At 44.5% G+C, this 23,355-nt stretch overlaps 4 protein-coding genes and 1 pseudogene across 4 annotated transcripts; 3 read left to right on the forward strand and 2 right to left on the reverse strand.

Annotated features, from left to right (window-relative positions):
- Positions 1-798: 798 nt before the first annotated feature.
- On the reverse strand, positions 799-7,418 carry LOC127764355 (L-type lectin-domain containing receptor kinase SIT1). Its single transcript, XM_052289228.1, has 2 exons — positions 7,269-7,418; positions 799-5,194 (listed from the first exon to the last, which is right to left on the reverse strand). The coding sequence occupies exon 2, from the start codon at positions 3,186-3,188 to the stop codon at positions 1,164-1,166; it is 2,025 nt and encodes a 674-aa protein (XP_052145188.1). The 5' UTR covers positions 3,189-5,194; positions 7,269-7,418; the 3' UTR covers positions 799-1,163.
- On the forward strand, positions 4,656-6,520 carry LOC127762618 (salutaridine reductase-like). Its single transcript, XM_052287101.1, has 4 exons — positions 4,656-4,666; positions 4,812-5,055; positions 5,158-5,232; positions 6,143-6,520. Exons 1-4 carry the CDS (start codon positions 4,656-4,658, stop codon positions 6,518-6,520), a joined length of 708 nt encoding a protein of 235 aa, XP_052143061.1.
- Positions 7,419-7,611: 193 nt separating the features above from the next.
- LOC127764356 (plant UBX domain-containing protein 7-like) lies at positions 7,612-9,362 on the forward strand. The gene has a single exon (XM_052289229.1). It carries the CDS (start codon positions 7,686-7,688, stop codon positions 9,252-9,254), a length of 1,569 nt encoding a protein of 522 aa, XP_052145189.1. The 5' UTR covers positions 7,612-7,685; the 3' UTR covers positions 9,255-9,362.
- Positions 9,363-10,069: 707 nt separating this feature from the next.
- On the forward strand, positions 10,070-13,533 carry LOC127764360 ((+)-neomenthol dehydrogenase-like; annotated as a pseudogene).
- Positions 13,534-16,229: 2,696 nt separating this feature from the next.
- LOC127763663 (LIM domain-containing protein PLIM2b-like) lies at positions 16,230-17,827 on the reverse strand. Its single transcript, XM_052288437.1, has 5 exons — positions 17,474-17,827; positions 17,271-17,370; positions 17,153-17,181; positions 16,949-17,038; positions 16,230-16,544 (listed from the first exon to the last, which is right to left on the reverse strand). The coding sequence occupies exons 1-5, from the start codon at positions 17,606-17,608 to the stop codon at positions 16,278-16,280; spliced, it is 621 nt and encodes a 206-aa protein (XP_052144397.1). The 5' UTR covers positions 17,609-17,827; the 3' UTR covers positions 16,230-16,277.
- Between the last annotated feature and the right edge of the window lie 5,528 nt (positions 17,828-23,355).

Genomic DNA, 23,355 nt, shown 5'->3' on the forward strand with positions numbered 1-23,355 from the left:
CTCCGTAACTAATAGAGCACAAAGTACAAGTCAAACGTGATGTGCTGCATACTTGCATGTGCAAGGAAGAAGTTCAACACAATGTCGTGCTCACGCTGCATACCGGTAACTAGTCAAGAAAACTATTTGATAATGCTGCTTATTAAGCACCGTATATTCACATTCTATTTTTCCGATTACATGTACGCCCACTTATTAATATTCATTCAAAATGATAGAAGCGAACGGTAAATTTTAACCCCACTAAAATCCTACTGAAAACACACGTGTATGTTTAGGACGTGACTAGATGCCGGATGTCTAATCTAGTGCAAAAAATTGGATGTTTAAAATGTTGTGGCTGACCAACATCAAGTTATACATTGTTAAAATAAAATTTTAGTCATATAAATATTTGAAAGATATGTGAAACACAATAACATATATGTTGAATATTTTTCTAGCAAAATATAATTATATAATATCTTAAATATTTAATTACAATGAATACAACGATGTAAACTAATTATAGACCGAATAAGTAAGTTAACGAAGATTTCATGCATGCAGAAGGGGCTGGCCTGGTGAGCATTGCACAAATAGAACAGGAGGTGCGGCATGCATGTTGTGCACATTTGGTCCAAAAAAAAAAAATGTGCACGCACATGCAGCAGCGAACCCCGCTAGAAACATTTTCCGCGTCTTTAATATCCTCGGTACCATTATTTAAAAACCTAATGAATAAAGTCATGTACTTACAACTCTCTCACCATGGTGTTCAGAAGTAATGATCAATCGCATTTATAATTGAATCCGAGAGATGCATTTAATAATACAGTAAATAGTTGGACGAACACTATCTTTGAACTGGAGATAAGTCTCTTTTAATAAACACTACCTTGATAAGCAAACAATAAATAACTACTAATATGGACTCTGCCTCTCGTTACAATCAGCTGTTGTGTCAACATATATGTTTAAATCTTTTTTAAAAAAATTTCACAATCATTTAGTGACATGTGATAAATAAGTGGACGTCCACCCGAGAGATTAGAATCATCTCCCAAGTCTTACCTAAACTTTTGCATCGTAAATTGCATCAGAGTAATCTACAATATTTCCTTTTCACCGAGTAATCTATCACTATGGTCAAATCCTATAGCAAAGAGACTAAAACCTTGTGGTCATCTCGCTCGAGGAATGTCAGAGATATTACCAGCTACCGACGACGCAACAGAGCATGAGTTGCCCATCTGATTTTGCATCAAGGCCAGCATGTTACAGCTTAGGTGAGCTTGTGATAGCTCTGGGAGTGGCATGGCACCGTCTAGCAACTGCACGACTTGCCGTATGCCCGGACGAGCACTGGGCAGAGGATGTGAACAAAGCAAGCATAGTTTCAGCACCAGGCTTGCTTCTTCCACGGCAAAGTCGCCTTGCAGCCGTGGGTCCACAGCGTCAGTGACCGTCCCTTGCCGCCAATGCTCCAGCACCATGTCCACCAACAAGAGGTGACCGCCGTTCGTGTCTTGCGAGACAGGCCGCCGTCCGCAGGTAACCTCTAGCATGAACACACCGAAGGCGAAGATGTCGGACGCCTTCGATGGCCTGCCGGTGTGCCCTAGCTCGGGGGCTAGGTACCCTATTGTGCCAACCATTTGTGTGGTGTGTGGGTCGGTGCCACGATCATATAACCTTGCAAGGCCAAAGTCACCTAGCCGACAGTTCATTTCGGCGTCCAACAATACGTTGCTTGCCTTGATGTCTCGATGCAGAACGACTTGTTCCCAATCCTCATGGAGATACAATATGCTCGATGCGATGCCTTTGATGATTCTAAACCTTTGAGCCCAACTCAAGATTTTACTATTCTCAGCATACAGATACTTATCAAGACTACCATTTGGCATATAATCATAGACTAACAGTAGCTCACCCTTCCGCCGACAATATCCAAGCAACTGCACAAGGTTCCGGTGTCGAAGTTGACCAATGCTAACCACCTCGGCAATGAACTCCTTCATTCCCTGCCTCGACTCGTGAGATACCTTCTTCACTGCAATCTCCACTCGGGATACCGGCAGTACTCCCTTGTACACCCTTCCAAATCCTCCAAAGCCAAGCAATCGCTCATCGGAGAAACCATTCGTGGCACGGAACAGATCCTTGTATGAGAACCGGTGTGGCCCAAACGCAACCTCCCACTCCTCTTTAAGCTCCGCATACCTGCGTCGTCTCCGGTGAATCACAAGAACAGCAATGGCCAATGCCGACACCAGTGCGGCCGAGGCTATGGGCAATAGTATCTTCAGAACGTTGGACGGAGCCCTGGCGATCGTGACAGGCAACGCCGGCAGCTTTGATACGTTTAGCGATGGTGCTGGCCCGTCCATCTTGAAGCTCCAGGCAAGCACGTAGTGGCGGCTCGCGACGACGCCGGTGGACGAGGAGAAGCCGACGTAGGCTTCGTCTTCGATCACGGCCGAGAGGTTCACGGAGGCGGAGAGCAGCGGCGTCGTCGGCTTGGGCAGCTCGAGGGGAGCCATGGTGACGTTGACGAGCGAGGTGCGCGCGTCGAAGTCCACCCACACCCGCGCCGCCGCGCGGCTGAGCAGGCTCATGTTCACGAACGCGCCGGTGCGGTCGTCGTGGTAGCCCGCGTCGTCGGCGGCGACGGACGCGAGGCCGTCCACGTCGATCCCGGCGTGGTTGTCGCTCATGTCGCCGAACTCGGCGTTGACGATGGTGTCCAGCTCCACGGCGAGGAAGTGGTTGCTGGCGTTGCCGTTGTTGCGCGCGTTGGCCAGGCCCATGTACTGGCTCTGCAGCGCCGACGAGAAGTCGCGGCTCTTGGCGACGACGAACGCCAGGCCGGGGCTGCTCAGGTCGGCGTACTCGCTGACGATGCCGAACACGAACGCCGTCGAGAAGGACCGCACGGTGGAGGATCCGCCGCCGCTCGTCGCCTCGTGAAAGAAACGCAGGGGAGAAGGGTAGAAGGCGTGGCCTTTCAGCAGAGTCGTGCCGTTCGTCAGCATGAGGAGGCCGCCCGGCGTGACCACGGCCGTGCCGTCGAGTGTGAGGTTCACGCCGGCGAAGCCGTCGAAGGTAAACTGGTCATCAACGGCGGCTGCGGCGAGGTGGAAACTCCCAAGGCTTAGGAAGAGAATTAGAGGAAGGGACCGCATGATTAGCTCGGGACGCCGCATGGCGTTTGCGCCTAACTTGCTTCTGTTGTTAAATCTCTACATTCTAATAAGAATTAAACAGCTTTTAGGTTGTCAGTATTATCTGAAGATGTCAAGATCGACGAGTACGATTTAGTTGAAAATATGACGCATTAGGATGATTTGGTTGCAATTTTCCAAAAAAGAAAAAAAGGATAGAAGACATACTGTTTTATTTCAACACGCGTAGTCTTCAATATAAAACTTCGGAGTATTGTACTATATTCTCAATGTGTACTGTTGAGTAGTGGTATTCTGCGTCATGACAAAATTTCTCAAATTAATTACATTACATCATTTTGGTACAACCATTTTGTCAAGAACCAGCCAAACATGACGTACTATACCTGTCATCTACAACTAATAATTACACAAATATACACTGATGAACTGAACAATGTACTGTAGGAATGATCACGGTTTCATGGAGCCATAAAAAAATCACAGTTATCGATGTATGATAAATCCCGGAAGATCAAGTTCAGTTGAACAGTCTACTTTTTTTTCTTTTTTTGCGGGTAGAACAATCCCTACTTGATATTACCCTTAATAGTATACTTTATGTTAAACCTCATCAATCTCAGATATAATTACATACTCTTTTTTTGCGGGAGTACTAATGATTGACTTTTTGTCAAACTTGCGTGCCAATTTTGGCCAGAGCAAGAAACGCGTGTAGGATATTGAATACTCACATTTGATTCCAGTGGACTTAGGAAATATACTGAATAGTATGGATATTTTGGCTTGCGAGGTCAACATAGATTTTTCTGCTAGGCACTGTACAGCTTATCACATGCAATGATAGTACGACGCAATCAATTAATCCAGTGATTTTATCTAGAGCTTTGGTCTATACTCTAATTTAGGTGAAAAATTCAAAAAAAAAGCCACATGTAGATGAGAAGATGTTACACAACCATGTAGAAAATTTTATCCAAACTCGTCTTCATTTGTGAGATATGAAAATAACAAATTTCAAACCAATATATTATCATCGGTCAAATATTTGATTGACACATTTGTTGGCAACAGCTTTCTTGTCCTGTTCTTTAATTGCCATTCACAAACACACACACACACACATTTTTGAAAAAAACAAACTAATGACTTTTTAATCGTCGCGGTAAGCTAGTAAAATTAATTAAAATAAAACAGAACGATTTGAATTGGTACAATATCCATTAGATGGCTATTCCAAGATAAGAAGTTCTAGAAGCAACACAGCCAACAAATACCTTGGTACTTCCCAAAGAGATGCTCCGGTAAGCAGTTTCGTATATGAGATACAAAACAAAGTAGGATTCGATGAATTCGATGATGCCTAAGTGACACAATTATAATTTAGTAATCCAATCAGTTACTGAAACCTAGTGCAGCATGGCACTTCTTATAGTTCGTCAGACATTTATCAGGGTTCACGGTTCACTGCACGTTTCACCAGTAGCGATGGAAACCAGGTAACATCTAGTTTTATGTACCTATTCAAATTGAAATAAAACGAGTTTTTGTTGCATACAGCATACTCACAATAAATTCCTAATCGCTTAATCAGTAATGCTTGAAGCATATGCATACTTGACTGCCGTGCATATGTTACCTCAGGGTTGCAGTGGTCACCGGAGGCAACAGAGGAGTGGGGTTAGAGATATGCAGGCAACTCGCAAGTAATGGCATTCTTGTCGTGCTGACTGCAAGGGATGAAAAGAAGGGCTCTCAAGCTGTCAAGGCACTAGAGCAGTCTGGTCTTTCTGGTGTGATCTTTCATCAATTGGATGTGACTGATCGATCGAGCATTATGCTGTTAGTGGAGTTTATAAGGACCAAATTTGGAAAGTTCAACATTTTGGTGAGTAGACTGATATATGCAGTTCAGCGGTTTCAAACGGAACGTACGTAGTTATTAGTTACAGATAAGTTCAGTTTTGCTCAAGATTTTTGGAATTCTCAGGTGAACAATGCAGCCATTGGAGGAACAACCATCGATCCTGAAAGATTACGTGAACTCTTAGAGCAGGATCCCAAGGCAAGTTTTCAAGTAGCTATTTTCTTTTCACTTTTGAACAAGAGAGCACCAAAGCAACCCTTTGGAAAGTTTCTTAGATTTTGAAAATCTATACTCCTTTAAAAGAAGAAAATGGTGGTGGCAGTGAATCTGCCACCCACCAACTCTGTTGTATTTTTTACCAACTATTCTTTCATGTACTTTAATTTTATAAAACAGTACTTCTACATATTGTTAATATCTTATTTCATCTCTAGAATTTAAGTTTACAATGCAAAGACATCCACAAGGAATCAGGGATGATATTGTTCCAAAAACCTTAAATTAACTTGTTCCAAACAATGTTAGCACATGTATAATTTATTTTTATCCGTAGCAAAGCACGGGTATTTAACTAGTGTACATAATATGATATAGCCACTGATTATAACTGAGATAAATTTTGTACTGCTATCTCTGTATAGGAAGATCTAATGGGTTTTCTGAATAGTTATATGGGAAGCTTGCAACAAAATTATGAGATGGCCAAGGAATGTCTGGAAATAAATTTCTATGGCACAAAGGATGTTACAGATTGCCTGATGCCCCTCCTCCTTCTATCCAATTCAGGAAAAGTGATAAATCTTACCTCAAAAATTTCACAACTCCAGGTAACCTTATCCATGAAAGAATTATATCGAATTACTTTTCTTCTGATAACATAACCGTGAGAATATCTGCATATGTAGTTTGAAAACAACAAAACAGGGATAACCTAGTTCTGCCAAAAATATTATCACAAGGCACCTAATCAGGAGAATAATAAGCTAAAGTGATTTAGCCATTTTTGGTAGAAACAACCTTTGAACAGATGAATTGCAATATGCAAAATCATGTTCTGCAATGAAACTTTATCATGCAATGAGTTGAATTGTTTGATTCTTTTCCACAGTTCATCTCGAATGAGGGGGTCATAAAGGTGCTAAGTGACATTGATAACCTGTCGGATGAGAAGCTCAAGGATGTGGCCAGCATTTTCTTGAAAGATTTCAAGGATGGAAATCTAGAAGCACATGGCTGGCAACCAGTGGTATCAGCATATGCAGTGTCCAAAACGTTGGTCAATGCCTACAGTAGGCTCCTTGCTAAAAGGCACCCATCGCTGGAAGTATGCTGCGTCAATCCAGGTTTCGTGAAGACTGACATGAACTATGGCATTGGATTAATTTCAGTAGAGGAAGGAGCAAATGCGCCAGTCAGATTGGCTTTGCAGGAAGCGTGCAGTGACTCGTGCCTTTACTTTGAGCAATGTGAAATTTCTGAATTTTGACAAGATCTGAACTCTAGGAAGTACGAGGGTTCTGCTTTGAGATTTTCCAAATAAACTGGAGCACAAAGTTAGAGTTTTTAATTAGTACTGGTATTTAGATCTGCCTTGTGCTATTCCAAATAATTAGATGTGGTCCATGTGGAGGACAACTTATTGAAACCCAAACAATATCAACTCAACATTGAGAGAGATGTTTGGAAGTTTGGAAATCAGAACGGGACCTTCATTGTAGGTTCCTGAAGATCCTGATAATCCAAACAGTATCAGCTCAACATTGAGAGAGATGTTTGGAAGTTTGGAAATTGGAATAGAACCTTCATTGTAGGTTCCTGATCCTGATATCCCAAAGATAAGCTAAGACAGGCTAGTTAGCCAATCAATATGATGCTTGTGAGTTGTACCTTACTTAATAAAGTTTTAGACCTCTTGTGCTTCTGTATCTGTGCTTCTCTAAATGAACACCTAATCTTAATGGTAATTTGGTAACCTGGCAATCACATGCATATTCACATATAGGGAACGTCAACACACAAATAATTAATACTCTTACGGCTGGGGTCTCTGAACTAAGCAATTGACCAGCAAGCCCAATGCGTAATACTAGTTTCACTAGATTCATAAAGCTCGCTAACCAGGCTTACCCCAAATCACAACCTTTAACCTAGAACTGACCAGAGTGCTGAATCCTATCCCCATTGTTCCCAAATCCAGAGATGGCGGACTCGCCAAGGATCAAAGGAGAGCTGACCTCGCTGGAGCCGGAAAGCCGTTGGCCGCACACTCTCGCAGCGGTGCTTCCGGGCGACCGCGCCGGCCACTGGCCGCCGTGGCGGTGGCGCCGTCGCGGCGCAGGTCTCGTGGCCAACGGCCGCAGGGGGACAATACTTTCAACAGCCTCTTCGGCGGATTCGCCGTTTCGTGGGCCGTACCGTAGCCATGTGTCCTCTTTAGGCCGAAATTACGTACAATCGAGTTCGGTGTCCCGAGGCCCATGGGCCTCCGCGAAACCCGAGTCTTGAATTGGAATCGTAAATATACTCTTAAACCGAATTAGATCATGAACCATCCAAGCTAGCCCTAAAAACCTCAACACCGGGGAGCCGCGTCGGCACACGAAACCAACACTCGTGCGGCCGTGCAGTTCCAATCTCCGCGCCTAGCGAACATGGACAACGCCGCTGCCGTCGCCACCTTCATGGAGATCACCTCCTGCGGATCCCAGGAGGCCGCCGTGCAGCACCTCGCCTCCTGCAGGTGGGACCTCGACGCCGCCCTCAACCGCTACTTCATCTTCGGCGGCGTGTTGGCCGCCGCTCCCGCTCCCGCTCCGGTCGCCGACGTCGCGCCGCCCGCTGCGCTGGATGACGGGGTGCGCGCTCCCATCCCCGCCCGCTCCGACACGCTGTACGGCGACATGTACGGCGGCGCCAGGCGCCGTGACCGTGATTCCCGTCCCGCCCCGTCCGTTTGGGAGGACGAGCCGCCGGCGGTGACACCCTCGGTGGCGCCGGTGTATATACAGATGCCATCTGCGAATCCCGCGGTGGCACCGGTGCAAATACAGATGCCATCTGAGACGGCGGCCTCGGTGCCCGCTGCGCCGGTGCCCGTACACGCTCCATCTCAGCCCCCCGTAGTTGCAATCGCCGTCAAGAAAGAACAAAACGAGAAAGACGAGGAGGAAGACAACGGCCGCGACGACGACGACGACGGCTACAGCGACAGCGACTACGGCATGGACACGGACGACGACGACGACCGCTACGACGAGTGCATAGAGAAAACGCCATCTCCACCACCCAAGTCGACGCAGCAACAGGCGACGACGCTCGCCGAGATGTACCGCCGCCCGCGCGAGCTCATGCACGACGCGGACTTCCACAGCACCAAGGTGCACGCGGCGCGTCAGGACCGGTGGCTGCTGCTCAACCTGCAGTCCGCCGGCGAGTTTGCGTCGCAGATGCACAACCGGGACCTGTGGGCCGACCAGGTGATCGCCCGGGTCGTGAGAAAGAGCTTCGTCTTCTCGCTGCTCGAGAACAGTTACGGCGACGATGACGACGAGGCCAGCAAAGTTTGCTGCTTCTACAAGCTCCATGACCAGCTTCCCGCCGTGCTCGTCATCGACCCCATCACCGGGCAGATGCTGGCCAAGTGGAGCGGCGTCATCCAGCCCGAAACCTTCCTGGTGGACATCGAAGAATACAGCAAATCGAAGCCGAGCATGCGTTCCAAACCCTATATATTCCAAAGAAAGCCCATGCCGGTAAGGTCAGCACCTGCAGCCAGCGAGCAGCATCATCAAGAACCGGCAATGGCTGACACTGCTGAGCCTATGGATATCCACAATGTTCAAGAACCAGACACTGCTGCACCTGCACCTGCACCTGTGGTCGAACACGGTGTTCAACAACCTGCGACTGCCGGCGCCGGCGCACAGCAACCAGCAGATGAACAAGATGATGATGACCAGCCGATGGAAGGTGAGAAGATGTACAGGATGAGGGTACGATTCCCCGATGGCTCTGTGGTCACCAAAGAGTTCGGCTGCAAGCGGAGGGTGGCAGTGCTCTTCAATTACTGCAGATCGGTGCTCCATGACAAGCCGCAGGCGTTCAATATCAAGAGGTTGCTCGGCGTCGGCGGAGCTTTCCACGAGTTGCCCCAAGGTGACCACTCGTTTGAAGATTTGGGCCTGAACTGCGCGACTGTCTCAGTAGTTTTGGATACTTAGAACGAATTACTCCTACTACTACTATATGGTTCATTGGTCCTTGTATCAGATTCTCGGATTCATCAGTATGGAGTAGTTGTTAAATTTAGTGATTGCTTTTGCTTCATTCTAATTATATATGCTTAACGCTACTCCGCTAGTGCGTGGCCTAATTCTCTCCTTGAAGTTCAGAAGTCTTATAAAGTCTCCGGATGCAGTAATGCACGGATTACGTACTGTACGCTGAACCAGTAAAAACCTTTTATGCCTGTTGAGTTGTGATCCAAATTCAGTTGCACTTAATAAAGACCAGCTTACGAATCGTCATCCCTTTTAGGGTTACATCATATATATACCTCTTGTAAGCCGCCGTGTGACGTTGTAACCTCACTCTAGATATAGTGAAGATATTTTACTGGCTAGCGCCTGTGGTTTTTTCTCTCCTGTTTTGAGAGGGTTTTCCACGTTAAATCTCGTGTCTTCTGCGATTGATCTATTGTTCTGTATCGTTTATTTGTCTATCGTTTCTTAACAATGTCATCTGCAGAACAAGCCCGGCACTAACAAAACCACGCTCTGTTTCTATTTTTTAAGATAATGAAAATTGATTACATGTTCGGCTTCTATCATAAGACACACAGCTATAAGTTTAATACTAGTAGCCATAAGTTTAATAGTAATAAAATAAAGTAAAGATAAAAGTAAATCAAAATGAGATGATCGGACAAATCCCAACCTTTTATGCCCGAAAATGCTTTGTCTCGGACGTCCGATCCTGTGACTCGCGTCGGGCGCGGACCTCCATTCATCTCTTTATCCACTTTACCTGTGTTCTTAGCCACTCATTCCCTCCTTTCTCTCCCCCACTCTCTCTCTCTCTCTCTTCAACACAGTAACGAACTCTCCAGTCTCCACCACGCGTGCGAGGAAGCACAGTTGAACTCAAGCAAGAGGAAGTCGTTGTCGCTGGCCGCTGGCCGCTAGGGGAGTAGATGACGTCGCCATCGGAGCAACCACTGTCGGAGAAGACTTCGAGCTCGCCGCCGGCAGCGGCAACACCGCGAGAAAATGCGGTCGACGCCGGTTAGGCCTTGAGCTCGCCGGTGGCAGCGGCGCCACAACAAGGAACAACCGTTATCAAAGAGGACCCGAGCTCGCCGGCGGCGGTGGCGTCAACGTCACAAGGAGATACCGCTAGCGCCGGTTAGGGCCCAGAGCTCGGCAGCGGCGGCACTTGGAGGGAGCGGGTTGGAGCTTGAGGCATCGTTGATGGAGATGGCTGTGAGCTCGCCGACGAATTAAGGTGAGGATGGTGGGAGCATCGAGCTAGCAAGGATTTGTTCCATGCTAGTTTCTTTATGTTGCACACAAGTGTTTCTTTATGTTGCATTTTGGTATTCCTTGATGTTGCAATTCATATTTCTGGATGTTGCATTTGGTACTTGATGTTGCAGGTGATTTCTTTAGATGTTGCATATGTTTTTGCTCTTGAAGTCTGTGTTTTTTAGTGTTTCATCCCACTGAAACATTTTCAGTAAAATAATGAAACATTCTTTCATAAAGGATGGGAACATCAAAGAAACAACTCACGTTGGAACATTTTTTTCTGGAATGGGGAAACATTTGCAACAACTTATGGTGAAACATTTTATTTGGAACAGTGAAACATTGCAACATCTCTTTAATACATAGTGGAACACCGTCCAGGTGTAGTCATCTCCTTTTATGCCATCTGCAAAAACAAGCCCGGCACTATCAAAACCACGCCTTGTTTCTATTTTTTAAGATAATGGAAATAGATTACATCTTCGGTTTTTATCATAAGACACACAGCTATAAGTTGAATAGTAATAAAAAAAAGGTTAAAATAAAAGTAAATCAAAATGAGAAATAAGGTGATCGGACAAATCTCATGCTCCTCTTTATTATTGACTAACGTTAAACCACATAGTTTTTTTTCTAGCAATTCTAATGGAACTACGTCACTCATAGTGAAAATATAATGGAAGGGATGGTGATTTTACATGAGACTTCATGAGTTGCACCGGAAAAATATGGATGGGGTTATTTTCAAAATTGGTTGTACACATTCATTCGTGGCGATGAATCTTGCCACGATCGAGGATTACTACGACTCTCTGTGCTATCACTTTATGTCACCATCTAAACTCAACAGTAAACCAGAGCATGTGGCTACCATCCATCCCCCGACCCATCATACAGGTACAGCCGTACAGCAACCTCTTCACCTCTGTTTCTTGCACATGCGCAATTCCGCCGTTTTTTCTTGCACTAGAACCTGCACTGCGTGTAAGAGCTCTCCTACACGATGGGACCAGGAAGCAACAACTCCTTCCCGGCCGAGAAAAGGTACACACAACTTGGCTATGCACCGCCCTTTCATGCAAGATTTCAGTTGGTTGTGCTGACGACCAGCTAGCTGTTTGATCGGTTTCTCCTGTTGCAGGGTTGCAGTGGTGACAGGAGGGAACAAAGGACTTGGGCTCGAGATATGCAAGCAGCTGGCTGCCAATGGAGTCACCGTCGTCTTGACAGCGAGGAGCGAGGAGAGGGGCGCCGGAGCAGCGGCCGCGCTTCGTTAGCTCGGGCTATCGGAGGTCCTGTTCCATCAGTTTGATGTGTCTGAGCCTTCCAGCGCCGCTGGCTTGGCTGATTTTATAAAGCACAAGTTTGGCAAGCTTGACATATTGGTATGTGCTTTTAAATATGTTTTGTTATATAGTCCTTAAGGAGATACTATGAGGTACCAATTTTTATATTGTAAATTTGGTATCACTTGGTATCTAGGTACTATGAGGTACCAAATAAAATTTGGTACTTCGTAGTACCTCCTCAAAGATCATAAAATTGCTCAAATTTTTGGTACCTCCTTAAGGACGGTAAAATTTCTCATACGGTAAAGTTTTCAAGCTTTGACCATAATGAAAAAATAATTTATATTTATCGATTTTACGGTTCTAGAGAGGTATCAAAAGGTAACACATTTGACACTTTGATTTTACACTAGTAAATGTGGCACTTTCAAGTACCTATGTTCAATAAAATTTCTCTTGATTAAATCATCCATTTACAAGATATTGCCTCGTTAATTCTACCTATCATACCCTTAACTAGTGATGATTCATAGGTCAACAATGCAGGAATTTTGGGGGTTACATTTGATTTTGGCAACTTAGATCTTAATAAAGCGGTGAGTATATCACGAGACGACCTATATTGTGGATCAAGAGTACTGTGTGCTGCGAAGTTAAGTATGTTTCGTGCAACAGATTGAGGGCAAGAGTGCAAACGAGACGCTGGAATGGTTGATGCAACACACCGTGGAGACTGCCGAGAATGCAGAAGAATGCTTGAAAATAAACTATCACGGCAACAAAAAAACCATACAAGCACTCCTTCCTCTCCTCCAATCATCACCTGATGGAAGAATTGTAACTGTTTCCTCTGTTTTTGGACTACTATCGGTATGTACATATGCACACATTTTAGTTATAAATATTCGATGTGTAGAAAATGATTCAGTGAGTTAAATTTTCAACATCGAATTTAACTAGAATTAGATTATAAAATCCAATAAGTTTATGATATTATGATGTAGTTTTTGAGACAAATCTGCATGTACTATTTTTTTAAAAAAAACTAAGCATTTGAGAAATTATTGACAGTTAAAATTTAAAAAAGATAAGAAAATCTTATTCTAAACAATGGTGGACTGAACACATCAAAGCAGCTTGCTGTTCTCTTAAAACTAATCTAGTTTCGATCTGCTCCAGTTTTTCAGTGGGGAGAAACTCAAAGAGGAGCTCAACGATTTCAGCAAGCTAAGCGAGGAGAGGATAGACGAGCTGGCAGAGCGGTTCGTCAGGGACTTCAAGGACGGAGAGCTGGAGTCCCGGGGATGGCCAGCCAGAGCCGACGCGTTCGCGGCCTACAAGACGTCCAAGCCGCTGCAGCACGCTTACACGAGGGTCCTCGCGAGGAAGCACGCCTCCTCCTCCTCGCCGTTGCGCGTCAACTGCGTGCATCCTGGGTACGTCAAGACGGACATGACCCTCGGCACCGGGGAGCTGACGGTGGAGGAAGGCGCGGCTGGCCCTGTCGCGCTGGCCCTGTCGCCGCCGGGAGGCGCCACGGGCGTGTTCTTCATCCAAACCGCACCAGCGTCCTTCGTCTGAGCGTGATTCCTCCGGAAAATCAGACGCAGCTTGTTTCTCATATCTAGGGGTGGGCATTCGGTCTAATCGAAAAATTCGGTTCGGTTCCTCGGTCTTCTGAAAAATTCGGTCTTCCCAACCACAAGACCGATCGGTCTTAAAAAAACTCAAGACCGAGCATTTCGATCTTCGGTTAGTTCGGTTCGGTCTCGGTCATAGACCGAACTAGCCATAGCAGCAGTTTAAACAGCAAAAAGAATTAATCAAAAAAAAAACTTCATACAAGATCAATGAATCGAAGCAACTCGGATGAAGAACTACAATATGATGCCACTAGAGCATGATTCAGAAAAAACAAGAAGCAAATCAAAGCAAATCGATCTCCACAATTCCACCTCAAGCTCCAGATTCCGTCGATCTCCCACCATCGCTTTCATCCCCGACCGACCTCCTCAGCCATCTAGGTCTCCGGCGCAGGTGAAAGGGCGGCGCCAAGGCGGAGGCGTCCTGGCTGGAGGCGGCGCCGAGGCAGAGGCAGCGGCCGCGGCGAGATGGGTCGGAGGGCGAAGGCGGCGCCGACGCAGTGGGTGGAGGCTGGAGGCAGAGGGTGGAGGCGACACCGGCGCCGGCGCGGTGGAGGCTGGAGGCCAAGGGCGGAAGTGGCACGGTGGAGACGGAGCCGCGGAGGCCGAGCGGAGGTGAGCACGAACGCACGATGAATGGGGAGGAATGCGGTGCTGACTCGTGAGGAGGGAAGGTGGGGCGTGACGCGTGGGGGCAGGCAGTGAGAGAGAGGGTGGAATTAGGGTTTATGTTACTGGGCTTATTGGGCCTCCTAAGTCTATTGGGCCATAATTCGGTTATCTCGGTTAATTCGGTTAACTGAGCCCAATGACCGAAATACCCGAAATAAATTCGGTCTTTTGATGGCTAAAACCGAACTACTAACCGAATTTCTCGGTCTCCGTCTTTTCGGTTCGGTCTAAATGTGCCCACCCCTACTCATATCAATAAGACAATGAGCACCTTTACGGTGGTCTTCAACTCTCCGTAATAACGGTATTATTATCGATTATAAGTGGTCCCACCGTCCCAAGGGTTAATTTATAAGTTCTACTTCAAGTAGAAAAATGGTTTTTCTACTGTCAATAGTTAAGTAGTACTATAAAGAAGATTGTAAATTCTATCAAACTATAAAGCTAACGTCCATTAACTTCTAAAACTCAACATGCAAATATGTGACATCATTACCTCTTAGCAATAATTATTATTTAGAGTATTTTAAATATCATGCAAATATGATATATTATTTACAATTTTATTATATTTTTAGAATTTAATATGCAAGCAATGTCCAATCATTATCTCCACATTATTTCACATTATTTAAATATACACATCTATCATTTCTATTATAATACGCGTTAATCCATATATACCGCAATGAAGCGCATGGTATCAACTAGTACTATAAATAGTTACTATAAATCATTGCAAAATACCTCTAATTAAGACAACTAGCATGGTGGCCCTCGCAGATTGCGCGGCTAGTATCATTACATTTTCTCTCATATAATAGCATATATGTTTTCTCAATATATTATTCAAATATATTAAAATGACAACATAATTTTAAATTTTGCAATAACTTTATGAAACTACTAATGTATAATATTTATGTTGCATTTTATATACGTATTAGTTATTAATTATTTTTAATATCAAATTTTAGTTATTTGTAAATTATATATATTCCTATATGGACTCTAGACTCATCTTTTAATATTTCTTTTTTTTAATTCCGAATTTTCTGTAAATTGTATTTCTATATAGACTCTAGGCTCTTCTTCCAATATTATTTATTTTTATTTCTGAATTTTTATTATTTCAAATTGTATTTCTATGCGGACTCTAAACTCATCTTTCAATATTCTTTAATTTTTAATTTCGAATTTTAGTTACTTCTAAATTGTATTTCTATATTGACTTTAAACTCTTCTTCCCATGTTTTTCTTAATCTTCAATTTTAGTTATTTGTAAATTGAATTTTTATATGAATTCTAAACTCTACTTGTAATTTTATTATGTTTATTCCGAACTATAGTTAGTTTTAAATTCCTATATGGACTCTATACTCTACTTCTAATATTCCTTATTTTTTAATTTCGAATTTTTATTTTTTTCTTAATTGTATTTCTATATTGACTCTATATTCTACTTCTAATATTCCTTATTTTTAATTCCGAATTTCTATTATTTCCTAATTGTATTTCTATATGGATATGGACTCTATAATCTACTTCTAATATTCCTTTTTTTAATTCCGAATGTCAACTATTTTTAAATTGTATTTCTATATGGACTCTAGTCTCCTCTTCTAATATTCCTTATTTTTTAATTCCGAATTTCAGCTATTTCTAAATTGTATTTCTATATGGACTCTGCCTTTTCTTTTTCTTCGATTAATGTGAGAATTTCTAGACCATGAGAGCGAACGTGGAGACTTTTTTTTTCTATTCCTTTAATAATATAATAGATAATTGAACAATGTGTTGGGGCAAACAAAAGAAGATTGCAATGAACAGATTCTTGCCAATGTGCCAATGTCATGGCTCCATAGCCTCATACAGAAATAAGTACAACAGTTGCAGTTTGTCAAAGAAATGATAAGCAAGTTTTCGGTCTTTAAGAGGTGGAACAAAAAGAAAGAAAGAGGAAGCAAGGGAGGATAATACATCAAATTACTAGCTGATAATTGAGGATTTTTCTTATGTATATATATATATATATATATATATATATATATATATATATATATATATATATATATATATATATATCCGGTTCTGTTTTCCCCCTAATCTTTGCTCTATGTCGCGTCTTGTGGGGGCACTTCCTGTTCTTTCTCGCTGGCCTCTGTGGCCGCCACCGGTGCAGCCTCCTCGGACTCTTTCTGCTTCGATTGTGCGGTCTGGATCAAGTGGTTGTAGCTGCCCTTCTCCTTGAACAGCTGCGAGAAATGGATCTTGCAGTAGAGGATCCCGTTGAGCGCCGCGTAGGAAGACGTCGTCAGGATGCAGCCCCCATGCGAGCACTTGAAGCAACTCTTGTGGTAAGACTCACCCTCCAGAGTTAGCTGAACAAAAAAATAGATTCCATCAAATCAGATTGGTTTAGAGCAGGTACAATAGCAGACTATAAGCCAGCTATAAATATATTTTAAAGAGATAAAAAATGAGAGATAAGAGCAGCGGGCTACAAATTTGTTGTCAGTTGTAGCACATACGTAAGAATACATGTGTGTATGACAGGTAGAACTGACATTAATTATGTAGTACATGTTTATGGGTACCTATTGTATGAATTGGCTATTAAATTGACTATAGATGATTTGTAGCCAATAGTTAGCTATACTATTAAACTTGCTCTTATACTCGTTCAATTTCAATGCTATCATCTTTTTAAATTTTCTTTAACGGTTTTGACAGATTGAATTTGTGTGACGCTACTTTGCGGTCGTAACTAGGCAGCATTCTGTACCTTCTCCAATGGGTACACAGTTTTTTGGCAGGCTGCACATTTATCTTGAGTTCCAGAGAATGCTGAAGATAGCTTGCTTGGAGCTCTTCCCTGGAAAAAGTTTTTGCAGAGTGAATAGTTTGCGGATTATCAAATTTGGTGATATATAACTAATAAATGCATAATGTGTGAATTGGGCTATAAACAGGTCTGTGGGGTTTGTACCTGGTCGCTCTTCTCTGAAGATTTACCACCTGAGTACCGGGACAGAGAAAGAATTCAGAACACAATAACTTCTCAATAATGTCCAAACATCTCGACAGCCACTGTGTCTTAGCATTACCTTGCGAGAATTTCTTTGAGAAGCTCCCCGTCTCTTTGAAGAGCTGCTCAAAGTGCGTCTTGCAGTACAGGACACCATCCATCGAAGAGTAGTTACACATCTGCAGATGCGTAAATGTTTTGAACGAAAAATGTGATAGTTGATTTAATTACCTAATAAAAACTGAACATGTTGCAGGGCCGATCGATGCCATATATACATACCGAGAGGGTCCCCTTGCAGTGGCTGCACTTGAAGCATGTCTTGTGGTAGGAGACGCCGTCGGCGGTGAGGAGGTCGATGAAATGGACGGTCTTGTCGCACGCCTTGCACTTGTCCTGCGTGCCGGTGAACGACATGGCGGCCGGGGTACGTCTACTAGCACCGGGTGATTCACCGATCGGTCGATGGAAAACCTTCAGGCCTCGGTCTGGTCCAGCTCGAGGAATCACCGTAGCTATAGCTTCCCAACTCCCAACTCTTCCGATCGATCGACGGAGGAGATCGATTCAGGGCGAGACGAGAGGAACGTGGGCGTGGCGTCTCCAGAGAAGGGAGGGAGGAGAGATGGGCAGACAGCAACGGGCGATGGTTTAAAGGGCGGGGCGGCGTGAGCACGGGAGCAAAGATAGGAGACGGGATGGGCTCCGGGCCACACAGATGACAGACGGACGAACCCGGTCGTGCAAACCGGGGGAGAGGCTTGTTTAATTTTGGGAGGGGCGAGCGGACAAGAATTTTCTATGCCTATTCTATGCTTAGGTGTCATGCCATCCATCATTTACATGCGATTTAAATAGTTATAGAAAAAATTAAAATAATTTAGTAACATCAATTATGATGATATAAGTCTACACACAATCATACAAGACTACATAGGAACTAGAACTAGAGAAACAAAAATAATAATATCAGACAGTGAATAGTACCCGTACAACGCAGATAAAATTTGTTATTTTTGTTTCTTCATATGTAGATTGATTTTAGACTTACATGTTTGTATAGTATCTTATATTATCATAGTCTATCTTATCTAATTTTATAACATTTTTATAAAATTATTTAAACTACATGCATACACCTAGACGCCATAATATTTGGGTATAGAAAATATTTTCCCAGGCCTTCACACGGGGGCGCGCGCTCATGTCGCGCGCGCTCAACTCCGGCTGTGGTTCTTCTTCAGGTCGTGCGAGCCGCGAAATCACAACGTGGCTCCATGGATCTCTGCGAGACACTGTCGTGCGGGGCAGTTCGTTCTTGATTATGCAGATCTCTTTCTGGTTGGGTTTGTGTACTGGGCTTCGATCCGCTCTGCTCACGACAGTCTGGGTGGACAAGCGTACATATCTGTCACAGATAGGCCCGTATAGGCCCACGACCGAATAAAGGAATAAGTCCATTATACCTCCCTCAATTATTCCCCTTTGTCGAATTACATCCCTCAACCACAAAACCAGGTATATTACCTCCTCTAAGTGTTAAAACCAGTACAAAACAACTCCCTTAGTGGTTTCTGACGGTGGTTTTGCTGACGTTGCATCCTAGTCATCGAAAAAAAAATTAAAAAAAATACGTGAGGGCCCACATGTAAGTGGCATTTCTACTCTTCCTCTCCTCCACCACTCTCCTCTCTCCTCCCCCTTCTCTCTCCCCGGACAGGGGAGGCGCCGGAGGCGCGGAAGATGTGGGGACCGCCGGAGGATGCGAGCGCACGCCGCGAGGGAGAGGATCCACTATCAGCAGCAACAGATGCAGGTGGTGGCGGTGACGGGGGAGAGGAGGATGCAGGGGCTAGGGCCGAAGCGGAGCTCGAACAAGGACCGGCACACCAAGGTGGACGGCCGGGGACGACGGATTCGGATGCCGGCGTTGTGCGCCGCCCGGATCTTCCAGCTAACGCGGGAGCTCGGCCACAAGTCCAACAGCGAGACCGTCCAGTGGCTGCTCCAGCAGGTGGAGCCGGCAATCGTCACCGCCACGGGGACGGGTGTCGGCACTGACATACAGGGGCCCTCCCTCCCTTCCCCAAACTGCGCCCTCTCCAGGTCGCACCACCACCACCACCACATGTGGGCTGCCGCCGCAGCACCACCCGCCGCGTCCGCGGCGTTCGCCAGTGCCACATCGGGTTCACGACCATGTTCGCCGGCTACGTGGCGGCGGCCATGCCGGGGCTAGAACTAGGACTCTCACAGGATGGCCACATCGGCGTGCTCTCCGCCCGGTCGCTTAGCCAGTTCTACCACCAGGTCGGCAGCGCTAGTGCCGCCGGTCAACTGCCGCACCCGCACCACCATCACCAACACCATCAGCAATAGCAGGAGGACGGGGAGGATGACCGCGATGATGGCGAGTCCGATGAGGAGTCCGGGCAGTAGTAGGCGCACCGCCAATTGTTCATCTATGCGTCTCACGTTGTCTCTTTGGAGAAGAAAAAGAGAATTCCAGGAAGGGGCATGCAGCTAATGGAGGGGGTATGCTTTTGTTATTGTTGGGTTGTTCTTCATGGGGGTTTTTATGTCTGATTTTTCCTCGTGTGGTGTCGAAGCTGGAAAGAGGCTACTACTTGCTCCAGCGACTTGTTGAGATGGATCATGATCATCTTCAGTTGTTACTCCTGCTGCTCCATGGATGGTCGCCGGTTTATCCCCCTCCAAGTGTTTAGGTGAAAGCTCAATCTTTTGCACTCCACAGTCAGCACATGACATGCTCTTTGAAAGGTAGCTTAATGAGCTTATGTATTTTGCTGGAGGTCAGCGGCGCGAATAGACAGCGGGAGGATGCGTTGCCGGCGAGTAGATCGATGCTGTGGCAAGTGAACCCTCCCCGTGCGGGCGCCGCGGCCGGCGATCCTCTCCCTCGTGGCGTGCACCCGCATCCTTCGGCGGTTCCCACACCTCCCGTGCCTCCGGCGCCTCTCCTTGCCGTGCTCTGTTCGAGGAGAGAGAAGGGGAAGAAGAGAGGAGAGTGGTGGAGAGAAATGCCACTTACATGTGGGCCCTCACGTATTTTTTTAATTTTTTTCGATGACTAGGATGCTACGTCAGCAAAACCATAGTCAAAAACCACCAAGGGAGCTGTTCTGTACTGGTTTTAACATTTAGGGGAGGTAATATACCCGGTTTTGTGGTTGAGGGATGTAATTCGACAAAGGGCAAGAATTGAGGGAGGCAAAATGGACTTATTCCCCGAATAAATATCAGGCCAGATACACTTTAATTGCTTTGTATAAGCGCAATGGGCTAGAGATATACACGGGCCATAAAATGCACAATCACGTGCTTTGCTTGCTTATGCGAAGAAGAAAAGGCACGTCAACCTTTTCTTTTTCTAGATCTTTCATGAACATGTTTTTGACCGTGATACGGATTGGTAGGTTTGTCTAGAGCTATTGTCTTCTTTAAAAGAAAAAAAACAGCACAAACCAGTGGCGGAGGACGAGAAAAAAATAAGGTGTGGCAGCATCAACACAGCGAAAACAACATAATAGGGCGAACGCTATGGATTTGTAATGTGCTCCCATGCACCGCTAAAAGTTACTGCAAAAATTGTTTTGATGCAACAAATCATTTTTTTTTTACCGGGAAAACTACCAGGGCTTTGCCTAGTAGTGTATTTTCATTAAAACAAAACGTATGTACAAAGATATAGGGAAAAAGGAGCTTTTAAAGAGTTACAAAGTTTGTATCCAATCAAGAACTATTTGTTTTCAAGGCTCCTTCATTCTACAAATATGCAGAAGAACTTCGTTTCTGAATAGGCGTTTCCACGACTGAAAGGATGGCACAACATTCTAAAATATTAGCCCATTTCTCTGTTTCCAAATATGCCAAGAAGCGATGAAAAAGATTTCGAGAAAACCTTTTCGAGCAAAATTCAATCTTCCTAAGATTATCATTTGAAAGAATCCCATATGATGAATCCAGTTAATTCCCAAGTGTTGCCAACACCTAACACTGAAAGGACAAGTGAAGAAGAGATGAAGTCTGGTTTCTCTCTGGCCTGCATTGCATAGGACGCAAGTTAAATCATCATTCTCTTTTGCACAATGCCTCCTGTCCGACATATCCTAGTGTTTAGCTTGTCACTGAAAAGTAGCCATGCAAAGACCTTGATTTTCATGACACATTTTGTCTTCCACAGCCAGACAAAAGGTCTGGGGGGCTGCAGTGGCACAAAGTTGAGCTTGTATAACTTTTTTTTGCAGTGTATGAAGATGAATTCCAAATAAAGCTCCAACTATCACCTTGCCCTGGCTGCAAGTGCAAAAGGTTAAGTTCTTCTTCCAGCAGCAGGAATTCCTCATAGACCAGGGCAGATAAAGGTAGCAAGAAAGAATCCTCTAGGGGTCTTGTACTCATGGCCAACACAGATTCCTCTTTATGAATCACCAGACTGTAGAGTGTTGGATACTTGCTGCTCATAAGACCATCACTCCATAAATCTTCCCAAAATAAAGCTGAGGTTCCAGTTATAAGAGTGCATTTACCAATTCCCCTGAAAATATCAGTGAGGGCTAAAATGTCCTTCAGCCAGAAAGAACCCTTGTTAAGACACATGTGGGGGACTCTTGCAAGATAGTAAATTTTCCATACTAAGTCAACCCAAGGCAAATCAACTCCATTGTAAAGTTTAACCAGGTGTTTCATAAGAAGAGCACAGTTCTGAAGCTTCAGGTTTACCACTCCCAAACCCCCCTTTTCTTTTGGCCTGCAAACTAAGTCCCATGAAGCCAAGGATCTTCTTGTGGAGTTTGGGTTATTTCCCCTCCAAAGACAGTTTTTCCTTGCATTATCAATCGATTTGATCACTGTGACAGGTAGTTGCAAGGAACACATCAAGTAAGTTGGGATGGCTGACGGGACTGAATTTATCAAAGTGAGACGCCCTCCTTGGGGGAGAAACATTGAACTTGCTGTTAATCTTCTTTCCACTCTATCCACCAAAGGGGCAAAGTCCACAATCTTAGGCCTTGTTGTCCCCATGGGCAAACCCAAATATGTGAAAGGCAAAGATCCAATTGTGCAGCCAAGTAAGCCAGCCAGATGATCAGCTTTTTCAGAAGAGACATTTAGGGGGTATAAGCTAGACTTTCTGAAATTGACTTTGAGACTTGTGGACTGAGCAAAGTTATTCAAAAGAGCTTTGAGATAGAAGATCTCTCTTTGTGAGGCTTTTAGCAGAATAAGGGTATCATCAGCATATTGGATTATTGGAAAGCCCTTACCATCATTTTCATTGATGGGTTTAGAGAGAAGACCTAATGAGAAAGCTTTATTAACAATTCTCTACAGCAATTCAGCACCCAAGACAAAGAGCAATGGGGACAAAGGATCACCCTGTCTAACCCCTCTTTTGCAGCCAAAACTATTACCAGGCACTCCATTAAGCAGAACAACAGAGTTGGCTGTGGATAAAATCATTTGGACCCAATTGATTCACTGTGCTGGGAAACCCATATTTTGCATAACGGATATTATGGCTGAATGCTCAATTGTGTCAAAGGCCTTCTCAAAGTCCAGTTTAAGAATTATGATTTCTCTCTTAGATTGCTGACATTGATGAATGTATTCAAAGGCCCAGGCCAGGCAATCCTGAATGGTCCTTCCCTTAAGGAAACCATACTGATTCTCACTGATCACCTTTAAAATAACCCCTTGTAATCTGTCAGCCATTAGTTTGGTGAGAAATTTTAAGCTAACTCCCATGAGAGAGATAGGCCTGAAGTCATTAACAGTCTCAGGGGAATTCTTCTTAGGCACTAAAGTGATGAAAGAGTTGTTTAAAGACTGTAGATCAGTACATCCTAAGTGGAAATGTGCAGCCAACCTATAAATGTCTTGGGCAATAATGTGCCAACATCTTTTGAGGAAAACACCATTAAAGCCATCTGGGCCTGGGCTTTATCTGCATGAATAATTCTAATGAGAGTATCCATTTCCTAAGTGAAGAAAGGATCCACAGGGTTGTCCAGACAAACATGATCAGGGAAAAGCTCATTCAAATCAAACCCCATTGTGGGCGAATTAGAGACACCCATTCTTTCTCTAAAACTTTTATAGAACAAAGCTGCTTTCTGCTCATGCAGGGTGACCACCTGACC

Source organism: Oryza glaberrima, chromosome 2, assembly GCF_000147395.1.
Source record: "Oryza glaberrima chromosome 2, OglaRS2, whole genome shotgun sequence".
Lineage (NCBI taxonomy): Eukaryota > Viridiplantae > Streptophyta > Magnoliopsida > Poales > Poaceae > Oryza > Oryza glaberrima.